A 23,249-nucleotide genomic window follows, 5' to 3' on the forward strand; every position below is an offset into this window, starting at 1 on the left:
GTGCGTCAAATCTATTCTTTTCTATTGTTTATTTTAGAGCTGGTCTCCTTTCCTTCATACCTAAGGAGATAGTCAGAGATCAAGGTCAACTTCACTTGAAATTTCTGACCTGCTACTTTCACTGTGTCTGATTTAGTTATCATTCGTTTATGTTAAGTAATGCTTATCTAATATTGGATTGATTGTGATTTTATGGTTCATTCTTTCTGCATGTGCAAAAAGGCCACTCCAAAATGGATGTTTATTTGTGTATGAATGGAACTTTGGGCCTGGAAGCATGAGTGAAATACAGAGAGTGTGATGATAAGTTCATCACTGGTTTATGGTGAGTTAACCTTTCTGCGTTCCTTAATGTTCCTTAATGTTACGTGTCTGCTGTGGTTATGTTGTCCATGTAGCTCTCTGTCATTGCATGTGTTCTATGTGCACAGCATACATTCCTATAGTCCTTGCAGCTGCTTAAAGGTATAGTCCAAGTGTTTTGACATGTGTTTGTATGAACGTCAGAGATGACTTAGCCTATATACTAGGGGTGGGACACGATACGGTACGCGATCCATGGCCCACGATACCAATAATATCACGATACAGCGATTCTGCGATAATCAATCGTATAGCGATACATCACGATATCTGTTTACCGGAAGAAAACAAAACGTTGCAGGATTTCTCTGTTTATTCACAACACAGAGAGCAACGTGCATAAAGTCTATGCATTGATCAAGCCAGGTAAATTTTCCTGACATGAAGACATGACGCCTGGCGAGTGAAACGGGCAGGGACTGTTTACTTTAGTGCCTTCATTTGTTAATTAAAATATCAGTATTTGCGCTGGAGTATTGATTATGTTATTACACGAGGAAGGACGGTGATATATGACCAAATCGATATTTTGAACCACCTCTATAGCCTACATACTGTGCTGTCATTGTTGAAACGTGGCCAGGGACACGGACATTCCAAACTCTGGTATACAATATTTACAAAAATGTACCTCAGTATACATTGTCCATGTCAATTAATAACCAATTAATAAAAATAGACAAACATGTGGAAGGAGTAATGCAGTGCAGATGTTTTATGTGCTCCACATCCCTCCACATTTGCAACAGGCTTATTTTCTGCAGGGTTTTTTTTTCACTCCCTAAATGAGTCACAGACGTTGTCCACACAAGCATCATGGCTAATTAAAGGAAAATCAGCCGAGGAAAAAAAATAAATAAAACATTTGGGCGGATTGAGAGATTTGTGGAGTTAATGTAGTCCATTCACATTGCCACACATAAGCTGCCAAATATGTCGTAATTGAAAAATTGCTTGAGAACGTAATTTATTCATTTATTAAAATCGTATCCCCCAACTCTGTGGGTAATGAGCACCCAGTGTGCAGGGGAATAAACAACACTGAATGGTGATATCTAAATAATGACAAATGCCACTTCCAGTGGAGAATGTGCTTATCAATTCTCATAATATGCATTCATCATGACCGCTGCAGACTAAATGGAAATACCACAGAATCATCTTTAAATTGCATGTTAATGACACACTCTTGCTGTGTCAGGAGCTGGATTTTAATAGTAGGTATAACAACAAATGTGTGTTAGGTCAAGATGTCTGTGATGAGCCATCAAAGAGTCTCAACACTGAGGTGAGAAGTCAGTGCCGTTAAAAGCCTCAACACAAAATGGGATTGATTAGGGGTGCAGGGGTTGCTTTGATTGGTTTAAATGTTGAACTTTGCTCGGTAATGAAGGCACCCAAGGGTCGAGGCTCCCTGTGGTGCTGGAGCTGTGGGTAACACAGACACGTCTTTATCCAAAAGGCAATTAGAGAGGTGGCAAAAAAAGGAACGGGAGGCAGTTGTATGCTCTCAAAGACTGGATTGGCTTGTAGAGCTGCGGCGGGAAACAGTGTTTAGAATGTTTGTGCTCGTAACCCAGAGCTCAATCATTTCTCCGCCAGTCTAACACCATGTCATTCCTATGGTGCATCACTTCACACGCTGGTGACTATAGCGGGGCCCCACAGCATCATCATCACACTCCACATTGTGGCAATGCACAGGAGAGAAATGGTGGGAAAATGTTCAGATGAAAACAACCTCCTCTGTGAGGAACACCCATTCTCCAACCAAAGTCACCAAGCGTATCCAGTGGATGCCACTGAGGTCTGTGTGATCTCTGTCCTGCACAAGACGGCAACGACGTCTCGGATAGGAGTGAGTTCATGTCCACGCCTGAACCCACACCAAAGTCTCATGTCCTACAGACAAGATCACTGACAAGCTGGGAAATCAGTGTATTTGTGAAGATAAAGAGTGCAGCACGACAAACATCTGCACAGCTGCATATGTTGTTTTCCACCTTTCAGTGAACTATAGAATAGAATTTTATAGAATAGGTCTGTAAAATGTAAAAAAAAAAAGGTGACAAGAAGTTCAGTCTCTTGCAGTTAACAGGGAATTTGTGACAAAGTTCAGAGCTTTTGGAGAAAAAAAAGTTGTTTTTCTTGGCCATGATGTATTTTTTAACTCCCCTGTCACGCATAGAACATTAACAATATTCAATGCACACGCAGACTGAAGCCCAGAATGTGTCACAGGCTTTACAGTGTGTTGTCAGTGTTTCTCCATGACCTCACTCGGTAAATCTATATGAAGCAGGAGGCTGCAAATGTAACACAAGGATGAACTCACTCACTATCGAGACTTAATCATCAGCAGCCTACTGAAAAACAATGAAACACGTGCTACACGTATTTTTTTTTTTGAGGTAATTAATTATGTTGTAAACAAAAATACTAAGGCAGCCATTTTGACATATTTTACCAAGAGAAGCACAGGTGTCACTGATCACATCAACAAAGTCTCCACTTGGTTCATGTAAGTCAGGATGGTGCGACAGTGAACCGGAAAGATACCTGAAAGTGAGAATGACTCATTACTTTCATCTGTCAAAATGGCTACTGTGCAAACGGCTCATTGGGGCTCAGGTCAAATCTTTTTATATTTATCAGACTTTGCTGCATAAGCACACTTTAAAGTACATAATTTATTGTGATGAAGATCAATTTTACATTTATCAAATAACAATAGGGTCCATTTTGTATGTGATGATTGAACACTGGATGGAAAAAAATGCATTTAAAAGTTATGGTCTTAATGGTTTCAGTTTCCAGCCCTCTCCACTTTTCTTTGCAACCAATTCCATGCAAATGTACTTTTCTCTCTTTCGGTCTACTGTTACATTATAGTGTTCTATTGTTTGATATTTTTTTTTTACTCCTGACTTTATTGTCCCAGGTGTGTTCTACCACAGAAACCCTTTAACTCTTAAAACTAAAACTGTTCCATCTCTGGTTTATGACTTACACAGCACTCAGGGCTGTGGAACTGGTGCAGGTTTTCCCTCTCACCACAAGAGGGCAGAGGAAGCACTGATGAATTCAACAACGACAAACCAGACTGAGAGCAGTCACTGTGCTGGTTTTTAAGTTCAGAACTGAATCACCCTCCAGGAAACCCGAGCACATTTTCAGTGTTTATTTCTTTCAAGTCATCCACATAATAAATAGAAACAAATCAAACCAATTAATACATGAACATTGGTGAAGTAGTTTGGCTTTGCTGGGATGAAATGGAGCAGGCACTTTTTAACAAAAGATTAGTGTGTATTATTTTGGAGGACTGACGTGGGGACCGTTTAAATAAAATCTGCCTGCTACTGGGAAGATAACACAGGTGTGAGCATTAAGGTAAGGAAACATCTAAAAGCATATAAAAATAATTCTGATGCACACGGCTCTATTCTGCAAAATCACCAAGAGCAGCTGCAGATAAACAAAAACTAGGAAAAGAGGAGGACAATGTGAAGAATCATTAACATGCAATGGAAGTGTCTAAGCTTGAATCTCATTCTGTTGTTGTTGTTAAACTGTGATCCAAAATGCTTGCATTGTGTATATTCGGTCTTTTCCTCTTTCGACAATGGACTGCAGGTTTAATTCATTCACAGAAACCAGTTACAACCCAGTCTATGACACAAGGGTCATCTATACCTGACCCAGCACTAAGCTGAAGTTTTTATGACAATGAATTACCAAAAAAAAAAAAAGCATTCAAACCTATGTTTTTGTTTACTTGTGTCGCTCCTGTCCCAAATTATCCAGTGTCAGAAACATGAGTCCACAATGTTTGCTATGCTGAAACGCAAAGATGCCGAGTCAGGTTCTGAAGTGACATGTGTTATGTGAACATTTACATGCAAGCTAAGTGAGCATGTAGTCAACGACAGTCAAATAATAAACTCACTGAAAACACTGTTAAAAACAACTGACCTCAATACTCGGATATAAAAAAAAAGGCTTTAACACAAAGACTTGGCAACTAAAAGAACTAAATCAGACTAAATGAGACTGAAATACATTTGGTCTTGCACTATTTTAGACACTAGATTATTTCCAAATTTTTTTTTTGCACCTACTGCTAAATCCAGTGTTAAAAAAACGTGAGCATGAATGGACCAATGCCGTTTATACCAGATGATGGAGAGGTTATGAATAAGCTAGTCCTCACTTTAAAAACTTCTCAGATATGAGGAGACACCTCGCACCATTTAAAATCTCCCTTATTTTCTTGGAACAAAGTGGTTTACAAAAATCCTCTGCCCACAAACACCACTGAACACATCACTGCACAGGTTAGAATAAAACTGCTGCTGGAATCTAAACAGCACAAGTAAATCCGATTGGTAGTTTTTGTTTGACAAACGTCAAGTAAATAAAGATGCAGGTGTGAATGCGACAGCAGGCAGTGGTGTGGGTGAAGAGGGAGTCGTCTTTGGCACACGAGTGCAGTTCAGTGGCGATCCAACTTGTTTCTCTTTCGCACTGACGGCACCGACGAAGGAGCTCAAAAGATGAGTTTGTGATGTTGGGCTCTTTAGTGTGTTAACAGCTTTGATTTGAAACCAGTGCCTGCCCCCATTCTTTTTTTTTTTTTTTTAAAACAACTGTGGTGTGTGGTTTCCTCTGTATCCATGATAACTCTGACAACAGCTTTGATGTCCAATGCAGGGTCTCAGACCTCACTCACTGGCAGGTCAGCATCATCCAAGTCCACAGGCGATTCAGGCACGTGGGGTTCAAAGCTGCTCCGCCGTCGCCACGGTGACTCCTCCATGTTGGCGATGGTGGTCACAGATGGCTCGCAGGTCACTTTGCCAGACGCGTCTCCTGCAGGGACAGGCGCGCTGGCGTGTGGCTGTGACTGGGCCGTGGCAGCAGGCTCATGAAGTGCTCGCTGTCCCACGCCAGGCTGCGAGCGTGTGCCGCACGAGACAGCAGCGCCCCACTCTGGGTAGCATGGTGACATGGAAGATATGGGCGAGCGAGGGACAGGGGGGCCCGTGGGGCTGCGGTAGAAAGTGGAACGGCTGCTGGGTTCCTGCAGCAGAAACAGTGGAGGACACAGAGGGAAGCGAAATGATAGTTCGTTAGTAACATCAGCAAAACCCCGATTAAGTATTGTTGATTTGAGAGGAGCCAAAGTGAGTTACAGACTTGGAATAAGCACCAGCATGTGGAGCCTGATGCAGCTTGAAGGATGTAGGTGCTGAAGAATGTAGCATTGCTAGAGAGTGGAGAAGGTGGCTGTAGTAGTAGTAGCAGTAGAAGAAGTAGTAGTAGTACGAGTAGTAGAGTTAGCAGGAGTAGCGGGAGTGGTGTCAGCAGGTTTTAATTATGGTAGTCTCAACAAGTTGCAGTGGAAGAGCAGAGTGTCTTAGGAAGCAGTGGGTGGTGTTTGCACATTATTTCACAGCTTTTCACTGTCAGATTTCAATCTCTGAAACACAAAACATAAGCAAGGGAAGATAGAACCCAAAAAACACAGCAGAGGTAGTGAAAATGAAAAGGGGCTAACCAATTAGCAGTTTTTGTAAAACGCGAGAGATCTCTATACAAATATCCATTTTTAAGTTCTGTTTCGTGACACCGTGTCTCCCGCATGATATGACCGTAGCATAATAACATCCTGGAATTCAGCAGGCTTGTGAAATTGCTGATAATTAAAATAAATGAAGTTCAACATAGGCATCACAAGATTTAAGAAGCTGCTTTCTTACACAAACTTCAAAGAATTCCAAGGGTGAACCACATGAGATTTATGTTGAATCCAAAGGTCCAAAACTAAATTCAGACCTCATCATTCCGCACCATATCATTTTACAACAAATTCACTTTAAAGCCTGATTCATACTCTGTTGCACAACACTTTAGATAATTGTTGCTCAACAAAACTTGAAGAGTTTTTTTTACATTTTTAATTTACGCTCCAGCCAAAGGTTTCAGTCATCTCTGCGTAACCACACGCCCCCAATTGGCTCTTTCATCATGGGGGGGGTTTGGAAATGGAAGGATTTGATGAGGAGGGAGAGATTTTGAATTTACTTTTACTTTGAGGACATACAGAAGAGCAACAACTTATCGGTGGATTGACTAAAGCCATCAAGAGAGCAACAGGGAGAACATGTATTTCTGACAGTGAAAGATAAAATACTGTATCGACACCGAGCTAGTGACTTCCAATCCCATTTCACAAAACATGACGACCACCACAATACAAGAAAGTTCTGCTGGTGCACGACGAGAGAAAAGTGTCAACATTTTCCGTCCATTTCTTTGGCTCGACACATTTAAAAATGTTGTGCGATGGAGTTTAAATCAAACTTAGCGGCTTAATCCATACATGTAAATCTCTGAACGTGTGGACTCAGCATTAGCAATTCCAAGCATGTAAAATGATTATCATTTAACGCATAAAAAGGTATAGGACGTTTAGGTGGAAACAGGTTCATTATGTGTATGAACAAGAGAGAAACAAAAAAAACATACAGGCAGCGAACAGGAGGGAGGAGGAGAGACAGGCAGGATGTCACACATCTAAGACAGGTACACAGCTGCAGCAGACTGCAGAGATAACAGAGCACGAAGGGAAGAGAAACACAAGGTGTGAAAGACACATGTACCCAGTATTACAGACAGAGAAAAAAACACAAACAGGTTTTGGGTACTTGCAGATAAGATGATCAGGTAGTTCAAGCACAGAGTGCATTTTTGGGAATGAACTGGTCATCAAGTAATAGTGTATTTGTGCACGTAATCAGCAATAATCATAAAGACACATGAAAGCTGTGCAAGTAAAGCCATGAAGGGGGAGGGAGGAAGTACAGATCTTTTTTAATAGTTATGGTTATATTAGAACGGTTTAGTCATACTGTACCTGAAGGACACATTTTATGTTTAAAGCACTTGAAAAACTTGAGGTGTGCTTGATTTGAGTTTCCATGCTTGTGGTGAGAATCATCAAATGCAGCAGAGACGATAAATGAAGCACATCTTGAGCCTCACAGTTTTACCTGTTCTTAGTAAAATAAACCACTTGGAGCGAGTGACAGTTCGGCGGGGGGGGGGAAGCAAATGAAGGAGAGAAGTGGATAAGAGAAGCGTTGCGGACGAGGGCGTGAAGGAAGTAGCGCTCATTGGGTTATCACAGCCATATGTACTAGGGTGTGGTTGGTCCTCAGCAAAGTAATAAAAAAAAAAAAAAAAGCATCAGATGTGCCATCAGATCTGATCTGCCCTCATAATACCTACAACCACCAAGTGCCAGCCAGTGAGTGGAAAACAGTATTAAAAAAGGTGAACTTAAAGTTTAAAGGGGGAATTTAGACGAGCTGACATACGTGCTGCTGCACTCCCCGATTCGGGACGTATACCTCTGTATACAGGGGTTCGACAGCCGTCTGGCCTGCCGCATCTGCAACAACACAGTGCAAAGCAGGATTAGAGCAGATGGGCCATCTGCCAACAGGGAGAGGAGGAGGTGGAGAGAATGTGACACAGAGAGAAGGGGAACAAGGGGGGAGGGAGGGAGAGAGAGAGAGAGAGAGAGAGAGAGAGAGAGAGAGAGAGAGAGAGAGAGAGAGAGAGAGAGAGAGAGAGAGAGAGAGAGAGAGAGAGAGAGAGAGAGACCAGGCATGAGAGAGAAAAAGGTGAGAGAAACACAAGCAAGAGAGAAAGAAGGGTATGAGGAGGAATGAAAGAGGAAACTGTAATGCACAGACGTGTTGAGAGTGATTCCAGTCTAACCAGAGGGAACCAGTGCTGTGTTTCCAGTCAGGATTATTTAACCAGTTTAATTCTCTCTCTTCACACCTGGTAAGTCTCCCTGCCCAGATCTCAGCATGTAGCCTGCTGACTAGGGATGCACGACCTTATCTACACAATATCCGTATAGGCCAATGTTGGCTTTAAAGCGTAACACAGCGATATGACTAATGACTTAAACAGTTAGGATGCTACCTCCTTCACTTCTATTCTAGCGCCCTCACAAACTATCATTTGTTTAGGTTTATGAAGTTTGCACAATGAAGAAAATGTATATCTATAACTGCTGCACGAGTATGCAAAACATGACGTTCATTTCACTACAGAAGAGACTAAATAACTTAAATAACACTCCCGATATATAGGCATATTGGAATTTGGATAATTGGCAAAATGTTCAATATCAAACAAATGAAGCAGTTCTTCATTAGTGTACTCAAATAGAGTTCATATATTGCTGGATGCTTTAAAAAGGAGATAACAGAACAGGTTATCTTGTGAGATACTTAAGTTTAAGTTCAGTATAGGGACACCCTGGTGACTCAAGTCAGAAGCTACTGTACAGTAGCAGTAATGAACATGCGATCTCTCTCCCTCGCCCCGCATTTCCTGTCATTTATCAACTCCAAAGTGACTAATGAAGAAATAACAAGGCTAAAAAACAAACAATCTGCTTCTTTGTAACTGTATGGTGGTAAATGGAGAACAGGCTGTGCCAAACACAGGAAATGAATATTGCAGAAATGCAGATACAAGTTGTTTCCTCACTAGCAAGGTAACAACAGTTCCAACAGAGTATGGGTCCTCAGAGATGTGAAGTATAGGTTTACAGAGTAGACAGCAACATCTAACATCCCAAGTGTTTTCACTGTATATATATATATATATATATATCTGTCTGGAACAATTCAGTTTAATATAAGAATAACACTTATTCTTTGTTCATCTCTGTAGCTCTGAGTTGTTGGATCACTTGTGCAAGAAAGAAACTGTAAAAACATAATGAGTAACTGACATGCGTAAAACAAAATTAGTATTTTGAATAGTCATAACCCGAGATGAAATAGACACATCAAGGCAAAAGTCATTCCCCTTTTCCACAGGTACATGCAAGATCTCTGAATTAGTAAATCCAGACAGACTTTTAGTTTAATTGCGAGTTCTTTACACCGCGGTGGTGCCGCACCATACTGTTGTGTGGTGTGTGATACATACTGTGGCAGCAGACCTTCCAGGCCCCCGCTGGGCCACAATGGCTCCTGAAACAGCCTTGATCCAGCTGTGCATCTCCTCTGGACTGTCGGCCTAGTGGAGACACAAATAAAGAAAACATCAGTAAGGAAACTGAGAAGGTAGAGAGAGGAGAGGAGAGGAGAGACGGCAAATATACACAAAGGGCAAGTAGGGCTGGGCGATATATCCAAAAACATAACCACAATCTGATCAGCTGATATTGACAATCATCACAATAAAATGTGAGATGATTAAAGATTATGTTTGACCCAAAGTAGAACACAAACATTTCACAAATCTAAGGGGGGAAAATATGTAACAGTGATTATGTAGTGTGTTTGCACAGTGCACAAAACAATACATCAGTATAGATATTAAACATTTGTGATTTGACAGAAATTATATTGCAATCTATTTTTACTAAATTATTGCCCAGCCCTAAAGGCAAAAAGTGATTTCAGCAATTTACGAACATTGACGTAGAGTAACAGAAACAAATCTGTGTGTATGAGAGTCAACAGTAGAAAAAGCTTCACCTGTATGTAAAACGTCCTTGATGTTGTGACAACCTCAAACAGATTATCTCTCATCATAATGTCGCTACAAACAAAGGAAAAAAAAAAAAGGAAAAGGAAAAACAGGTCAAATCATATTTATCTCATCTACTGAATATCTTAAGCTACATCAGAGCAGGAAAATACCATCCTCTTGGACAAAAGGAAGTTTTTGTAAATTTGGAAAATGTTGGGACATGTTAAATACCTCTGTTTACACTCCTGGACTTTGTGAACTTCCTTCAGTGGGATCATTCTCAGAGGCTCTTTCTCCTGAAGGTAAGACATGATATCAAATTAATTTGTCATTGGCTAGTAGCACAAGCCAAAGCGGAACTGAAAAACACAGACAGGCTTTAAAATATTTCATGGAAACTGAAAGGAACTTTCCTAGAAGTAGCAAAGTTGTTTATAACTTTCTTGACATGGCCATTTTATACAACAGACAGAGAGTCTATGTCCTTGGGGCCTGTTGATAGCCAAACACACAGATAAAACTGTCAAATAAGGGCAGACCCTGCCAAGTACAGGGAATGGGACGTGAAGTATTGTCTGTGTGTGTGTGATTGTGTGTCAATGGGGAACGAGGCATGATAGGACATGTGAACTGAGGGCAGTGAATTCCTCACACAGCAGATAAAACACGTTAGAAGTCAATCGTGTGCATTTGCTGCAACTCTGCCACAGACTGCGGGGGCAAAACCAATCCACATCTTTCAAAACATCCCTCTAAGGCCTCACTTAACTTTATCAAAGTTAATTACCAAATCAGACTTGAAGTAACTCATTGAGTTTTCTTCCAGCAGGAAATATCGACGTTTCCAGTTCCTCATCTGGGGGGGAAAAGGAAAATATGTTCAGAGCAGGTGTCAAATGTTCATTCAACTTCAATGTTCTCATACCTGGATTACACAAGTTTAGAAAAAAAAAAAACGACAATTTTCTAAGTGGGAATGTAGTACTTGAAACATGTTTCTCTGGTTGTACTGGCCTTTTTAAAAGGAAGACAAGTACTGAGTGGCATAGAGTGAGTCAAATATAAACCCGATGCATAAAATCAAGCTGCAATCACAAAGTGAAAAACACCGTTTTGTGATAGCATTTTATGGGTGTTTCAACAAGTAAAAAGGAAGGTGTGGGCAGATGCAACCGTCATGAATGAAATCCAGTCATTAGTAGGCAGTAACAAACTTGACGGTACATTATTGGAGCTGCAATCACTGTTTGGCAAGGGAACAACTGCATTTTATTGCTTGTATTCGCCCTTCACAAAAATGTAACAGGTAAATGATGACTATAATCTTTTAAATATAACCACGAGACATTAAATTGAAAGTTATTATTATTTTTTTTATGAAAAAATAAAAAAAAGATTTTACTGTGTACCATGACAGTGGAAGGTACTCACCACAGCTCCTTGTTTGACACAGTAGCCTGACTTGATGACAGTGTGTTCCTGAGCCGGCCTACTTAGGAAGTATGGCAGCTGGCTGTGAGAGCGATGCATGGCGTCCCGCTCTGCTTTGTCTGCACCATCTCCACCTTCATGCTGAAGGGTGAGACACTTGAATTATTAACTGCAAGTTCTCTAGTACAAAGGTGAATAACATTTTGCCAAAACGGTAATTATTTCTATTTTCATAGTAACTTAATCTACTGATTATTTCTAATATGACTTCACTTACTAGTGAATCAACTTCAGATTAAATGACTTTCTAACCAGCACTTTTCTAAACCCAATACTTCTCCACTTACAATAAGGACCAACAAAATTAGTTTCCTTTAAGATTTCAATTATCTGTATTCAGCATTATTCATCCTATATTATATACGCAAATTATATTGTCAATGGCAGTTTTTCAGTTTTTAAAGATGTACCTAAAATAATAACATGTACATGGCACATGTGAAGGTGTAGTCAACTTCACCTGTGTCTGGGTGACGATGGGAACTCCTCCGATGATCTCTGTCCTATACGAGACTTGTTTCTTGGTTCCAACAACATCTGGCAAAGCCTTTTGGTTCTCTGGATTCTGCTGGCCATCACACGTCTTTGGCACCTTGGGCACACACAAATTTGAGAAGTTCACTTTTTAATTTAACTTAAGACATTTTGTAGAATCAAGAAGGAGAACGGAAAAAGAGACTCTGTGTATGTAGAAGGTGACAGACTTTTAACATGTTTTATATTAATTTCCTTTCTGTATGCTGAAGCCTTCATAGAGAACAATGGAAGTAATAATTTATCCCAGCACTGAATACAACAATGCAGCATCCTGTTGGTCATACTCTGACTCACACCAACCTCGACAGTCCACTCATTCATATTTCTAGAAAAGGAAGGATTAAAAGGTTCCGCCAAGCCATAAAACATGAGCTGGGAAGATAAGACATAAACTGACTCAGTGGTGAACTGTGTGTCGTGTTTATTTGTGTATTTGTTCGTCTCACAGTGATTTTGGTGGCTTTATTGAGAGCGTTGACCCAGTCCACGAGGTCCTGCTGATCATTAGCCTGCAGGAAGAACTTCCTCATCCCCGCATTGATGACTAACAGATCATAAAAAAACAAAACAAAACAGTGGGAACACCAGAAAGTGTGAAAAGTGTATTCAGGCCTCTTCGGTCTGACTCAGACAACATTAGACTCTGAACTACACAGTCTGATTCAGTCTGTGTTTAATATGAATCGCATGCATGCATCACACAAGTAAAAGGATGTACTGTGAAGTGACGTCAACTAACATAGTGCTTTTGGCTTTCCTTGCATAGAAAATATGATGCGAATATGAATAAGAGCACAGATCCATTGCCACACAGTTCTCTGGAAGTGAAACATGACTGAGTCAAGGGACTCCCATCCCTTTGATGACAGGAAAAAAGAAAGAAACCCCCCCCAACTTTCATCCACCAAATACAATTCTCACACTTTCCTAGCCATGTGAACATTGGCAAACCACATTTTAAATCACAAAGACATTTGTGATTTTAAATGTGAAAGAAAGATTCATTTCTTTAACATAAATACTTCAATTCTGTGGCTCAAACCCTCCTTGTGTCTACTTTATATTCTTTCAATGCTGTGGGAATAAATTACATTAAAGCTCTAATCTTATAGTCAACTCCGGCAAGCTATAAAAGGCAACAAGTACTCAAACTGGCACAATAAGGATCATTCATCCTTTTGCATGTCCCGTCCAACTCCTCTTTTTCAACTTCCCACTAAATAAATCTGTCTGGTCTCATTCAGGTGACCAGCATAAATCAATCCCACAGTATTAACCTCTGAATGTGTCCACTGTATTTTGCGGGCAGTAAATTGCTTAGTAACAGTGAAAGTGTTGTGGTCTCTTGGGCAGTGGGATGTCAAATCTGGGAGGTTGTTATCAGATGTGACTCATACTTGAACACAATAAAACAATGTGCCCTACTCAGTAATGCAGCACTTTTTTTTTTTTTTTTTAAATCTCCATGAACATCACATATCAATCCCTGACAGCAATGAACACTCGCCATTCTTACTGTGAAAAGATGTGCAAGTGTGACGGCCATTACAAAACCTTTGTAAATACTTTCCCACCCTTCGTTTCTTCTTAAGAAAGGGGTAGCAGTTGGATTTTAAGATATCAGTGGAAAAAAACCCCAGTTTAAAGTAATGTAAAGTAAGATTTGCTCTCAGGGTCCTCCTAGAGTATGCAAACAGTGCTGTCTGTTAAAACTGTCACATGCATTTGTTGACAAGGCAACAATACAGGCAAACTCTGAAGCAGAATTTCTTTTGTACAAAAAACCATGTCTTCAGACCTGGTACAGTAGCCACTGTTAGAGCCTTTAAACTAATATGAAACATTGTTTTATTTTTTCCAGATATTAAAAATTAAAATGTATCCCCGAAAAAAGACAAAAGGTGCTTTAGTTTGTGTAGTCTGGGACTGTAACGTACGCTGTAAAGTAGAATATTGTAGTTCTTTCTGTGGCATCAACCCTAAACCAGGCGTTCCATAGCACCAACACAGGCTATGCAGACCTACACAAGCCATTCACCCTGTTAGACGTTGATGTGCTATCAAAATGATCTTGGAGACAAGATTGAAATCCTGCATTGTGTTGCTTACAAAGCGCCTGCATATATGAAACTGATTCCAATTAGGATTCTGTCAAAACCTTAACAAAGGAACTGATGGAAGATCATGCACATACACAATCGACTAGTATGTCTGGAACAGGTGAAGAGGGGCTAGTGAACAACAACAGGGAAAGGCAGCCTGTTTGACCATTGGTGGGGCTTAAGAGCAATTTTTGATAAACAAGAACACAGGGGCATACATGTAAGCAACAAGCACAGACATGACTACATATTATATACATATTAAAGTCAACGGCAGAGAACAGGGACACACACCAGTGAATTCCATGAGAAGAACTTATTGCCTACTGTGAAATTTGGTGGAGGGTCCATCATGTTAAGGGGCTGTGTGGCTAGCACAGGGACTGGAAACCTTGTTAAAGATGAGGGCCACATGAATACCTCTCAGTATCAGCAGATTCTTGACAAGATGTTCAAGAATCGGTCAAAAAGTTGAAGCTACGCTGGGGTTGGATTTTTCAGCAGGACAATGATCCCAAGCACAGTTCAAAATCCCCCAAGTATTCGTGCAGAAGCACAAGTACAATCTTCTGGAATGGCCATCCCACTCCCCAGACCTTAACATCATGGAAAATGTATGGATAGATTTGAAGCAGGCTGTCTACGCACGAAAGCCAAGAAACCTGACTGAACTGGAGGCGTTTTGTATGGAAGAATGGGCCAAAATATCACCTGCCAGACTTCAGGGACTTGTCTGTGGCTATAGGAGGCATCTACAGGCTGTTCTTGCAGCAAAAGGAGGCTCTACTAAATATTAATGGAATTATTTCTTTGGGGTGCCCAAATTTATGGACATGTCTATGTTTTGTTTAAAACTTTTGCATACCACTGTATAAGAAGACATTAATGTTAAAGTGACACAATGTAGGATTTCAACATTCAAATAATGTCTCCAAGATTATTATGATGGTACAAACTGAACAGGTCTGCATTGCCTACATTGGCACTATGTACCTTCTGGTTACAGAACTACAATATTCTGCTTTACTGCATACATAACCCTAACTAACACTACACACTCTCTCCGTCTTGTTATCCACATAAATATTAAAGACGGAGACGTTTATCTGAAGTATAATGTGGAAGATGAGCCTTTTGGGAGTAGTTAGTCCGGTTGCTCAAGTTCTGAAAACCAAAATGCTTAAATGCGACTCATGTACATTGTAATAATTATGACAGTGTTCTTACCAAAACAGAATTCTGCCTTGGGCCTCAGCTTAGTGGCATCGCTGACCTAGAGGATAACACAACTGTTAGCAGCTCTTTCAATGAATTAATATTTACCATACTGTGCAAAAGTCTTAAGCCACCATTAGATATGTTGTTTTACCAATTGTGTAATTAATTCTCAGTCACTTATTGGAACACACCCAGAAAATACATGAAACATGTATGCAGTATTAAAATAACACATTTTTCGGGGTAAAAAACTGCTTCTACCTTACACTTGAACAATAGCACAAGCCTGGCTCTCTTAAAATTGGAGTGGAACACCAAATGATGTTATTATTTAAACCTGTGTTTTGTACTACTATTTCATCGACAAATATCTGTTGTTAAAAAGGCCTATTATGCAATGTTTATTCAAGACATGCTTGAATATTACATACACATGTTGCATGAACTAAGTGACAGCTTGCTAAAACCAACTTTCAGTCACATCATTCTACTCCATCGGTCACGGAATATGAAAGACACAAAAACAGACTTTTGCACAGCACTCTACATACTTATAAACAATCTTATAAGTGTCAGATACGTTTCTGAGGTAAAATTTGTGTACCTTTGAAATGTAGGTGAGCTTGAGTGAACCAACGCATTCCGTACCCACAGGCAAGTTCTGTCGAAGTTAAACAACAATTAGATACAGCTTAGTTTTTGAAAAATGATGTTTAGTCTGGTAAAAGAGCAAATACAAGTTCAGAAAAGCCAGTCGATGCTTAAGAGTAAATTCAGTATACTTTGGCTGCATACCACTACAGTTAATTCAGTGTCATGCTGCGTTTGTCAAACTATGGGGATCCAGATTTAACATCATTAAAATTTTAAGAAAATTCAGTCTATAAAAAGGAAAAGGATTCCTGAATTATTTAAAAATGCACCCTGCACTACATCATTTATGGATAATTAATGTAACAGCACACTTACAAACACAGCATTTGCAAGCAGACATGATGTACAAACCAAAAGGACAGTTACACTTTGACACCAAGGTTAACAATAAAGAAAATGTTAATCTTGGTGTCTATGCAAATGTCATTACTTTGACTGTCGCCATAGTATTAGACATCCAAATTAATATTAGAATGTTGTTTTATCATTACTATGATTGCATATGCATTACCACAAATGTCAAGGACATCTTTTGTGCATCACAGGTTTAATCTAATGTTAGCACCACTGATAGAAACACTAACAATAAACTGCACAAGTCATCTGGGATTATTTCCAAATTTGTGAAGATGACCCATCAAAAGGAAGAACCCTAAATATGCCAAAAGAAACTGGTTCATCAGTAGCTATGAATTAATTCTCTTCTCATTTTAACCCATTAAAGAAAATGGTACAGGAAGCTTAGGCAGAGTTAGCACTGAACTCCTCCTGTGCCTGTAATATGTGCTTCCCAACTGCCGTCAACAACAATTACGTAATACAAGTTCATTCATCTTCGCATGGCTGTCTGGCACTGGTAATACCTACACTTAGCATTTTGTTAACAATGAATGAAGACAGCTTTTCAAAAAGTGGCCTACAGTTAGCCATGAGATGCATGGGAGCTGACCATACACAATGATAACTAACAGTAGCTGGCATGCAGTTAGCTAAAAGTCATCCATTTACCATCAACAATTAACATTCACCCGTGCAGTAACCTGAAGGATTTGTTTCCCAAAAATTAAGCTAAGAGCTAAGCTAGCATAGCCTTTTTTTTAGTTACCTGTGGGTTGTCCATAAACCACACCAGGCTTCCCAGCTGTGTGTCCAGTATGAAGTAACGGCGCAGGAACTTCCCACTGCTCTCATTCTCCTCGATGTCCAGGAAGCCACAGATGCGGTTCTGTCGGTCCACGTAAGGCATCTCGCTGCCGGGACATTCCCTGGCCTGCTTGGGCCTTGAGTGTAGAGGAGCAAGGGCGAATGGGATCGGGAAGAATTACTGAAGGAGAGAGAGAGAAAAGTGCAAAGAGAGAGTGTTGAGCAGAGGGCGGGAAAACAAGGATTTTCTGTTGTCTTTTTGGCGAGCCTTGCTAGTGTGTCCCGCTCCCTCTCTCTCTCTGTATCCACTATATCTATGGTCTCTCTGCCACCTGGACCTCACTAGGCTACAGCCTGCATGGGGATCATGTGACACAAACCACAACCCCGCCTTTATCCTTTTATATCAGCCTCACCCACTCTCTCTCGCTCTCTCCAAGTCTCTCTTTTTTTCAATGTAACACATGCTATTCTGTCACCCTCTCTTATATCTCATGCACCCACCCTGGCTTGTTCTCTTTTCCTTGTGCTTTCTCTTGGAGGATTCTCCCCACTCACTTAATGTGCTATCACCTCCCAAATGCCCTCTCATCTGATTTGGCAAGCCTCTGGCCAGCCCCTTCTATTCCCTCCCTCCTGCCACAGCTGAGCACCCACTGGAGCATGGTCAAAAAAAAGAAAGAAACAGAAGCTCCACAGACAAGAAAGTGCAAAATTAAACCCACTGAGGTATGATGATAAAAAAAACAACAAATGCTTACATGAAATGCATATGTAAAGTCGAACATACACATGCATGGATCTCAATGTCATACCCTGTGTCTGCGAGTCCAGCATTTCTGCAGACATATTGTGACATTAGCCTGTTTAAGCCGCGGTCTTTTCAGACAGAACCTAAAATATGCAAGTGAGATGAGTCTTTGAAAAGAAAAGATAAAGACGCTCTTTCTCCATGATGTTATGAGCACTATGTGGGTGGATGGGGGGAAAACCGGGGACAAAAGGCCTGGTTGTTGTGCATGGACTCTGCACTTCGAGCATCTCAGTCCCTGCGTCTCTACGAGTCACCCATTTGACACACTGGCCTGAAAAAGGAGCAATGCTGTCAGAGGCGACTATCACAGTACTACACAAACACTAATTGTCACGCAGGAGTGAGATACGTCTTTATAGAGTTTAGAGAGCCAGTAAATGAGGTGCTGTGTACATGATCATCTGCATGCACTTTTATGCATTTTAGTGACACCAATTAGACAGCAGAGATAGTGAATCACAAAATCCCCACAAGATGAACAGGCAACCATGTATATTATGTAAGCTTTTAATTAAATGACTTGTAAATTAGTGGCCTCTTCCTCAGGTTCATGTGGCAAATCTCTACAGCAAAACATTTGAGGTTGATACAAGCAAGGGTATTTTGAAGTTTTAAAAACCTTCATGGAAATGTTTTCTTCATCGAAATGGAGAGTTTGAGCTCATTAGCAGTCCAGTTTTGGTTCACTATAACTTCTCTTACAGTCTTTTTAGCCACAACAGACAAATGGCTCTTAAATATCAATTTAAGATTATCTTCATCAGTGATGTTGTGAGCCCTGTGTCCTGACACAAATAATTCAGAAAGGACGCATTTACCTCATCGTCGTCTACGCTACAGTGCACATCAAGTATTTGCGCTGCCCCATTGCAACAGAGCCTACACAGACCTGCCAACTTCTTCGCATTTTGCGTAGCAGATACGCATTTTGATATTAAAATACGCTGCAACAATGCGTCACTTGAAACTGAAAAGTGAAATAGTGAAAAGGAAATAGCGGCTTTCCGTTCATCTGTTTACCGGCATCAGTACAGCAGCCCACAGGCTACAGTGTTTAGCAACTTGTGGAGAGCCGGAGAGACACCAAATTGCAAGTGACTAAATCGATTTTATCCCTCTCGGTCCATTTTGATAGTCTCGCCAGTTTTCCATGGGAGGACGGTGCTGGACGCCGTTTTAATGCTAAATAGAACAAGTGTGTGTGTGTGCGCCTGCAGTTACTAAACATGACGTCCAGCAAACCTGAACAGAAGAGAATATGTGTCCCTCAGAAGTCTGTTTAAGAGACATTTTCAGTTATTTCGGTCATGTAAAAGTCATGTTGGAGAGATATAACATGTCCGTTGTGATTTTCAGTTAGCGAACAAACGAAAATGGGACAATTTTTCCCTGGGACTCATCTAAAAGACCACCCTTAACCTAGTAACATCTTTGCTACATTACCATTTAGGTATGGACATCTTTCTGAAGACCAGTTAGTCCAGGGACATCTTTGAATGCTCTTCATTCAAACCCTTATTGTCACTACTGTGTTAGCCAAGACACATAAGCATTAAAGAAGGAACCCTCTTCATTTTTCTAGCTGGTATGACAAGATTACAACTGTGGTAGGTTGCCATAGGCTGCCAATGCCATATTGGCCCTAAATTAAAACAATATTTTGTTGAAACTTTTAGTGGGGTGTGTCTCATATTTCAGGTTGACATCATTTCATGTTAATTTATGAAAAAATATTATTTTTCATTGGAGAGAGTTCCAGCATAACTGCAACAATTGAAGTGATTCCTTTTGTCTTTCAGAATAAATCAACCAATCAAAGCAACATTTTGCATATCACAGCTTGACTAAAAACATGGTATATCATATAAAAACAGTAAGCCAATTTACTGCGTTGGGTTGCTCCGTTTTGAGTATATGAATATATTAGAATTGGCATATTTCAATGTTTTAGTCTAATAACCGTTCATTCGTTTTATAACTGCAAGTGCACCTGCATGCAACAACGGCAGCAGTCTATTTGTGTTCAGTCTCGCTCTCAAGCCAAATAATCTAAATGTTCCTCAATAGTTCTTGTGCTGATATCACTAGTTGACATGGTAAAGTGCAGATGCACGTGATGCAAAACGCTGTCAGAGCCATCAGACTCGAGTCTGTCCGTCTTTTTAACTGATCTAAAGTTCAGCATTGTTTGGTTTGATTCCTGTGTTGGACATCATGTTAATGACTCTTCCAGTGCTGACACTCTGCCAATCACTGACCGGCAGTCTGTTGACCTCACATTTAGTATCGGCTGAGCTCACTCGGTACCTTGTCAGAGCAGGTACTAAAAAAGTACCAGGTCGGGTACTATCCCTAATGGAAAAGGAAAAAAACAAAAAACGAGCCGTGCTGGAACTGTGCAGAGGAAAAGTGCCGTATGAGTCTGGTGTAAGGTGTTACTACTGCCACTGCCTGTCTGCAGAAAGTATCCAGTAAGGAAATTAGTGCGCCGTGAATTATTTTAGTCACAGGTGATGATCTCAAAATGACAGCTTGTAAAACACTAACCGTCAGAAAAAATGTTTTGCAAAAGGACAAAAAGTGAGAGAGCAACCGTCACAAGAGTAACTAGTCAGCTGACTTGTAGAAACTTGGACAATGAGCTGTCTATAGATGACATACTGAACCAACATTTGGGTAAGCAGCCAGACACAATTGCATTGTCAGATGGTTATACCAATGTGTTTTTGTGTGGCGCAATATTAGAATGTGACTGATTATTTTAGGGAATACTTACTTCATCTGTGAGAATATTTAATGTTTTTCCATCTTGCTACTGCCTGGGTGTACTGTTAAAAAACAAACTAACTCTTGAGAGATAGGCACAGATAAGGCTACATGATACAAGTTGACTTCTTTCTAGGGCAAACATTTCCCCTGGTAAAGTTACTCTTTACATTCACTGGAAGGCTTTGTCCACCATCACATGGCAACCAACTGGTCACGCAGGACAAGTCATAAAACATCAGTAAGCGCCAGCTGCATAGCCCTATAGAGGGTGATTATTTTCCTTTCATGATCCGCGACCACTGCCTTAACATTACAGTAACACAACAGCTGGAAACAGTAACTGGAGACGAAATCTTGTCCTGTTGTTTTCATGCTTACCTACCCCACATATGAACTACACAGCTGATGGCATATCTAGGTGTCAAGGTCAGGACAAAGGAAGATTAACTCCCAGAGGGCAGATCTGTGTTACTGGGCCCTTATTGATCAACACCATATATGGTAGAGTTAAATCTGCCAAAGCACCCAACCAGTACTGTTGAATTTAATTATTATTTAGACAAGAAGTGATTGGCAACAATTATGATAAGCTACTATGTTTAAGTTCACTGGTTAGAAAGAAGATTAACAAGAATAAATGGCATGGTACTACTTCTTCAAAGGATATTTGCTAGTCTCAGTTTCCCTACAGTAAAACAAATATTTCACTGTTGTAAAACAATATGAATTACTTCAACATACACTACAATTAAAATAAGCGTAATGTCTTAATGTTAATTTAAGAAATAAACTGCCAGACCTACTGAAGATTAAATGCATGAGTTGCTCTTCTATTAAAAGCTTTTAGTCATTTGACAAATAAATTATCAAATCTGTTAGATGAAACGCAACTTTCAGATCAATCGCATTTAATTGACCCAAGTGATATGGAGTGATACTGAACAAGTAACCGGACAATTTCCATTATCAAGATAACCGTGAATTAATTTATAAACGTTTTATTTTGAACTTGTGTTAACTAAAAATATGTATCCTGGGTCACATTCTTATAACATTATTGTAACAGTTTTTGTTTTTGAACCATTACTTCATCTTCTGAATGTCCATATCTGTGCACATTTTCTGAAAGCTTATGGTTTATGGACCAAATGAATGATAAATGGTCTGTATTTTTATGTGGCGCTTTTCTAGTCTTGATGACCACTCAAAGCTTCTCTTACACAACGGTTTTTTCCATTCACCTATTCACTCACACACTCATACAGTGCATCTATGCAGCACTTGCTTCAATCATTCATCTTTCATACCCATTCACAGGCAGCTGACACAGCCCAAGTGTCTTGCCCAGGGACACATCAGGATGAGTGGACTAGCAGAGCTGCGAATCAAACCCTTGACCTCCTGGTTAAATGGTGACCCGCTATATACACTGTTGGTTTGTGAGTATGGATTGAAGTTTAATATTGCAAATTTATTTTGATAGGGATAATCGTAAGTGGGAATTTTCATATGACCCCCACACCTAATTCAGAGATACTGACTGTACAATTGTCATTCTGGACCCGTCAATGATGCAGCCTTGTTTTTCACCCCATGTTATACATTAGGATGAAGTTAAGCCAATTAAGTAATTTTTCTTTAGGAAAAGATCAAAGAGATATACCAGAGGAACTGGGGGAACAAGTGGAAAAAGGTTGGGGATTGGTACTGAATACGGTCTTGAACACAGGTCAAAGGTGTAACAGGTCATTCCAGTTCAGTTGTTAAGAGTAATTTCTGACAATCATCAGGTTCTGGATGAAGCACACGTTTGACAGACAACCTGAGTGGTGCTTACAAAAATTCAAATGTAGAACTCGTTGTTGTTTAGTTGAACTGACATGTTTTGAGCCACAATAACACACAACTTCACCTACAAGACGAAGCACGAACACATGAAATGATTAAACACTATCACATAACACCCTGACAACACTTGTGTTAGCAGGAGCTGCGTTAACTGCGGCTCGCTGGCCTAAAGTTAACTGGGCCTGCTATTAACAACCAAGGCCACTTCATGCCACAACATTATAATAATTCACTGAAGTCTAAAAAATGTTATTCCCAATTTTGTTTTTTTTACTTCTACTGTGTAATTGTATCTGCTGTTCTGGCAAAATAAGCTTTCATGCACGGTACACGCTGACCTAGCTAACATTAGCGACTCGTCACATTCAGTCGCCTTAAATCTTGCAGTCGCCCAGAAACTGCGCGAAACAATAACGTTATTCAAAACCGTGTAAAATGATGTTGTTCACCGTCCCACAAAAACTTACCTTAGTCTTCCCTTCGACAGTCAGCGTCCGTGAAGTCGTCGGTTCCGTCACTTCTTTCTCAGCCCATCTCCACTGATGCAGGACGCTTGAGAGTTTTCCCAACCCAGTTCAGATTCAACCACGCCCACTTCCGTATATAGACTTGACGGAGTGCCGCATTGGTCGCAGAATCGTACCGTACACCACGTGATCGTACGTCAACGTCGCCGCCATATTGGAATGGGGAGTCTACTTCTTCTATAGTAATGAATTGTGTAAAAGAAAAGTAACGAC

General features: G+C 40.3%; 1 protein-coding gene across 8 annotated transcripts; it reads right to left on the reverse strand.

The window, feature by feature from the left end:
• Nucleotides 1-3,529: 3,529 nt before the first annotated feature.
• LOC131474001 (pleckstrin homology domain-containing family A member 1-like) lies at nt 3,530-23,111 on the reverse strand. Of its 8 annotated transcripts, XR_009242259.1 has the most exons (15): nt 22,977-23,111; nt 17,041-17,259; nt 15,886-15,942; nt 15,291-15,336; nt 12,408-12,505; nt 11,885-12,016; nt 11,365-11,505; nt 10,721-10,789; nt 10,165-10,229; nt 9,939-10,002; nt 9,385-9,474; nt 7,746-7,819; nt 6,895-6,969; nt 5,563-5,845; nt 5,324-5,446 (listed from the first exon to the last, which is right to left on the reverse strand). XR_009242259.1 is itself a non-coding variant. In XM_058651696.1 (13 exons), exons 2-13 carry the CDS (start codon nt 17,179-17,181, stop codon nt 5,215-5,217), a joined length of 1,209 nt encoding a protein of 402 aa, XP_058507679.1. In that variant the 5' UTR covers nt 17,182-17,259; nt 22,977-23,111; the 3' UTR covers nt 5,067-5,214. The 8 variants fall into 8 exon arrangements, 7 of the variants coding, with proteins under 7 accessions (XP_058507677.1, XP_058507679.1, XP_058507683.1 ...); XM_058651696.1 differs by lacking the exons at nt 5,563-5,845; nt 6,895-6,969 and having other exon boundaries at nt 5,067-5,446; XM_058651700.1 differs by lacking the exons at nt 5,563-5,845; nt 22,977-23,111 and having other exon boundaries at nt 5,067-5,446; nt 17,041-17,255.
• Nucleotides 23,112-23,249: the final 138 nt, after the last annotated feature.

The sequence above is a fragment of the Solea solea genome, chromosome 15, assembly GCF_958295425.1.
Source record: "Solea solea chromosome 15, fSolSol10.1, whole genome shotgun sequence".
Classification (NCBI taxonomy): domain Eukaryota; kingdom Metazoa; phylum Chordata; class Actinopteri; order Pleuronectiformes; family Soleidae; genus Solea; species Solea solea.

Coding starts and splice junctions, on each gene's coding strand:
- LOC131474001 (XM_058651700.1), bottom strand. CDS start 17,181: ATGCCTTACGTGGACCGACAGAACCGCATCTGTGGCTTCCTGGACATC. Junction 15,943..17,040: donor GGTTTATGGACAACCCACAG/GTAACTAAAAAA, acceptor TAACTTCGACAG/AACTTGCCTGTGGGTACGGA. Junction 7,820..9,384: donor CTGGAAGGTCTGCTGCCACA/GTATGTATCACA, acceptor GTGTTGTTGCAG/ATGCGGCAGGCCAGACGGCT.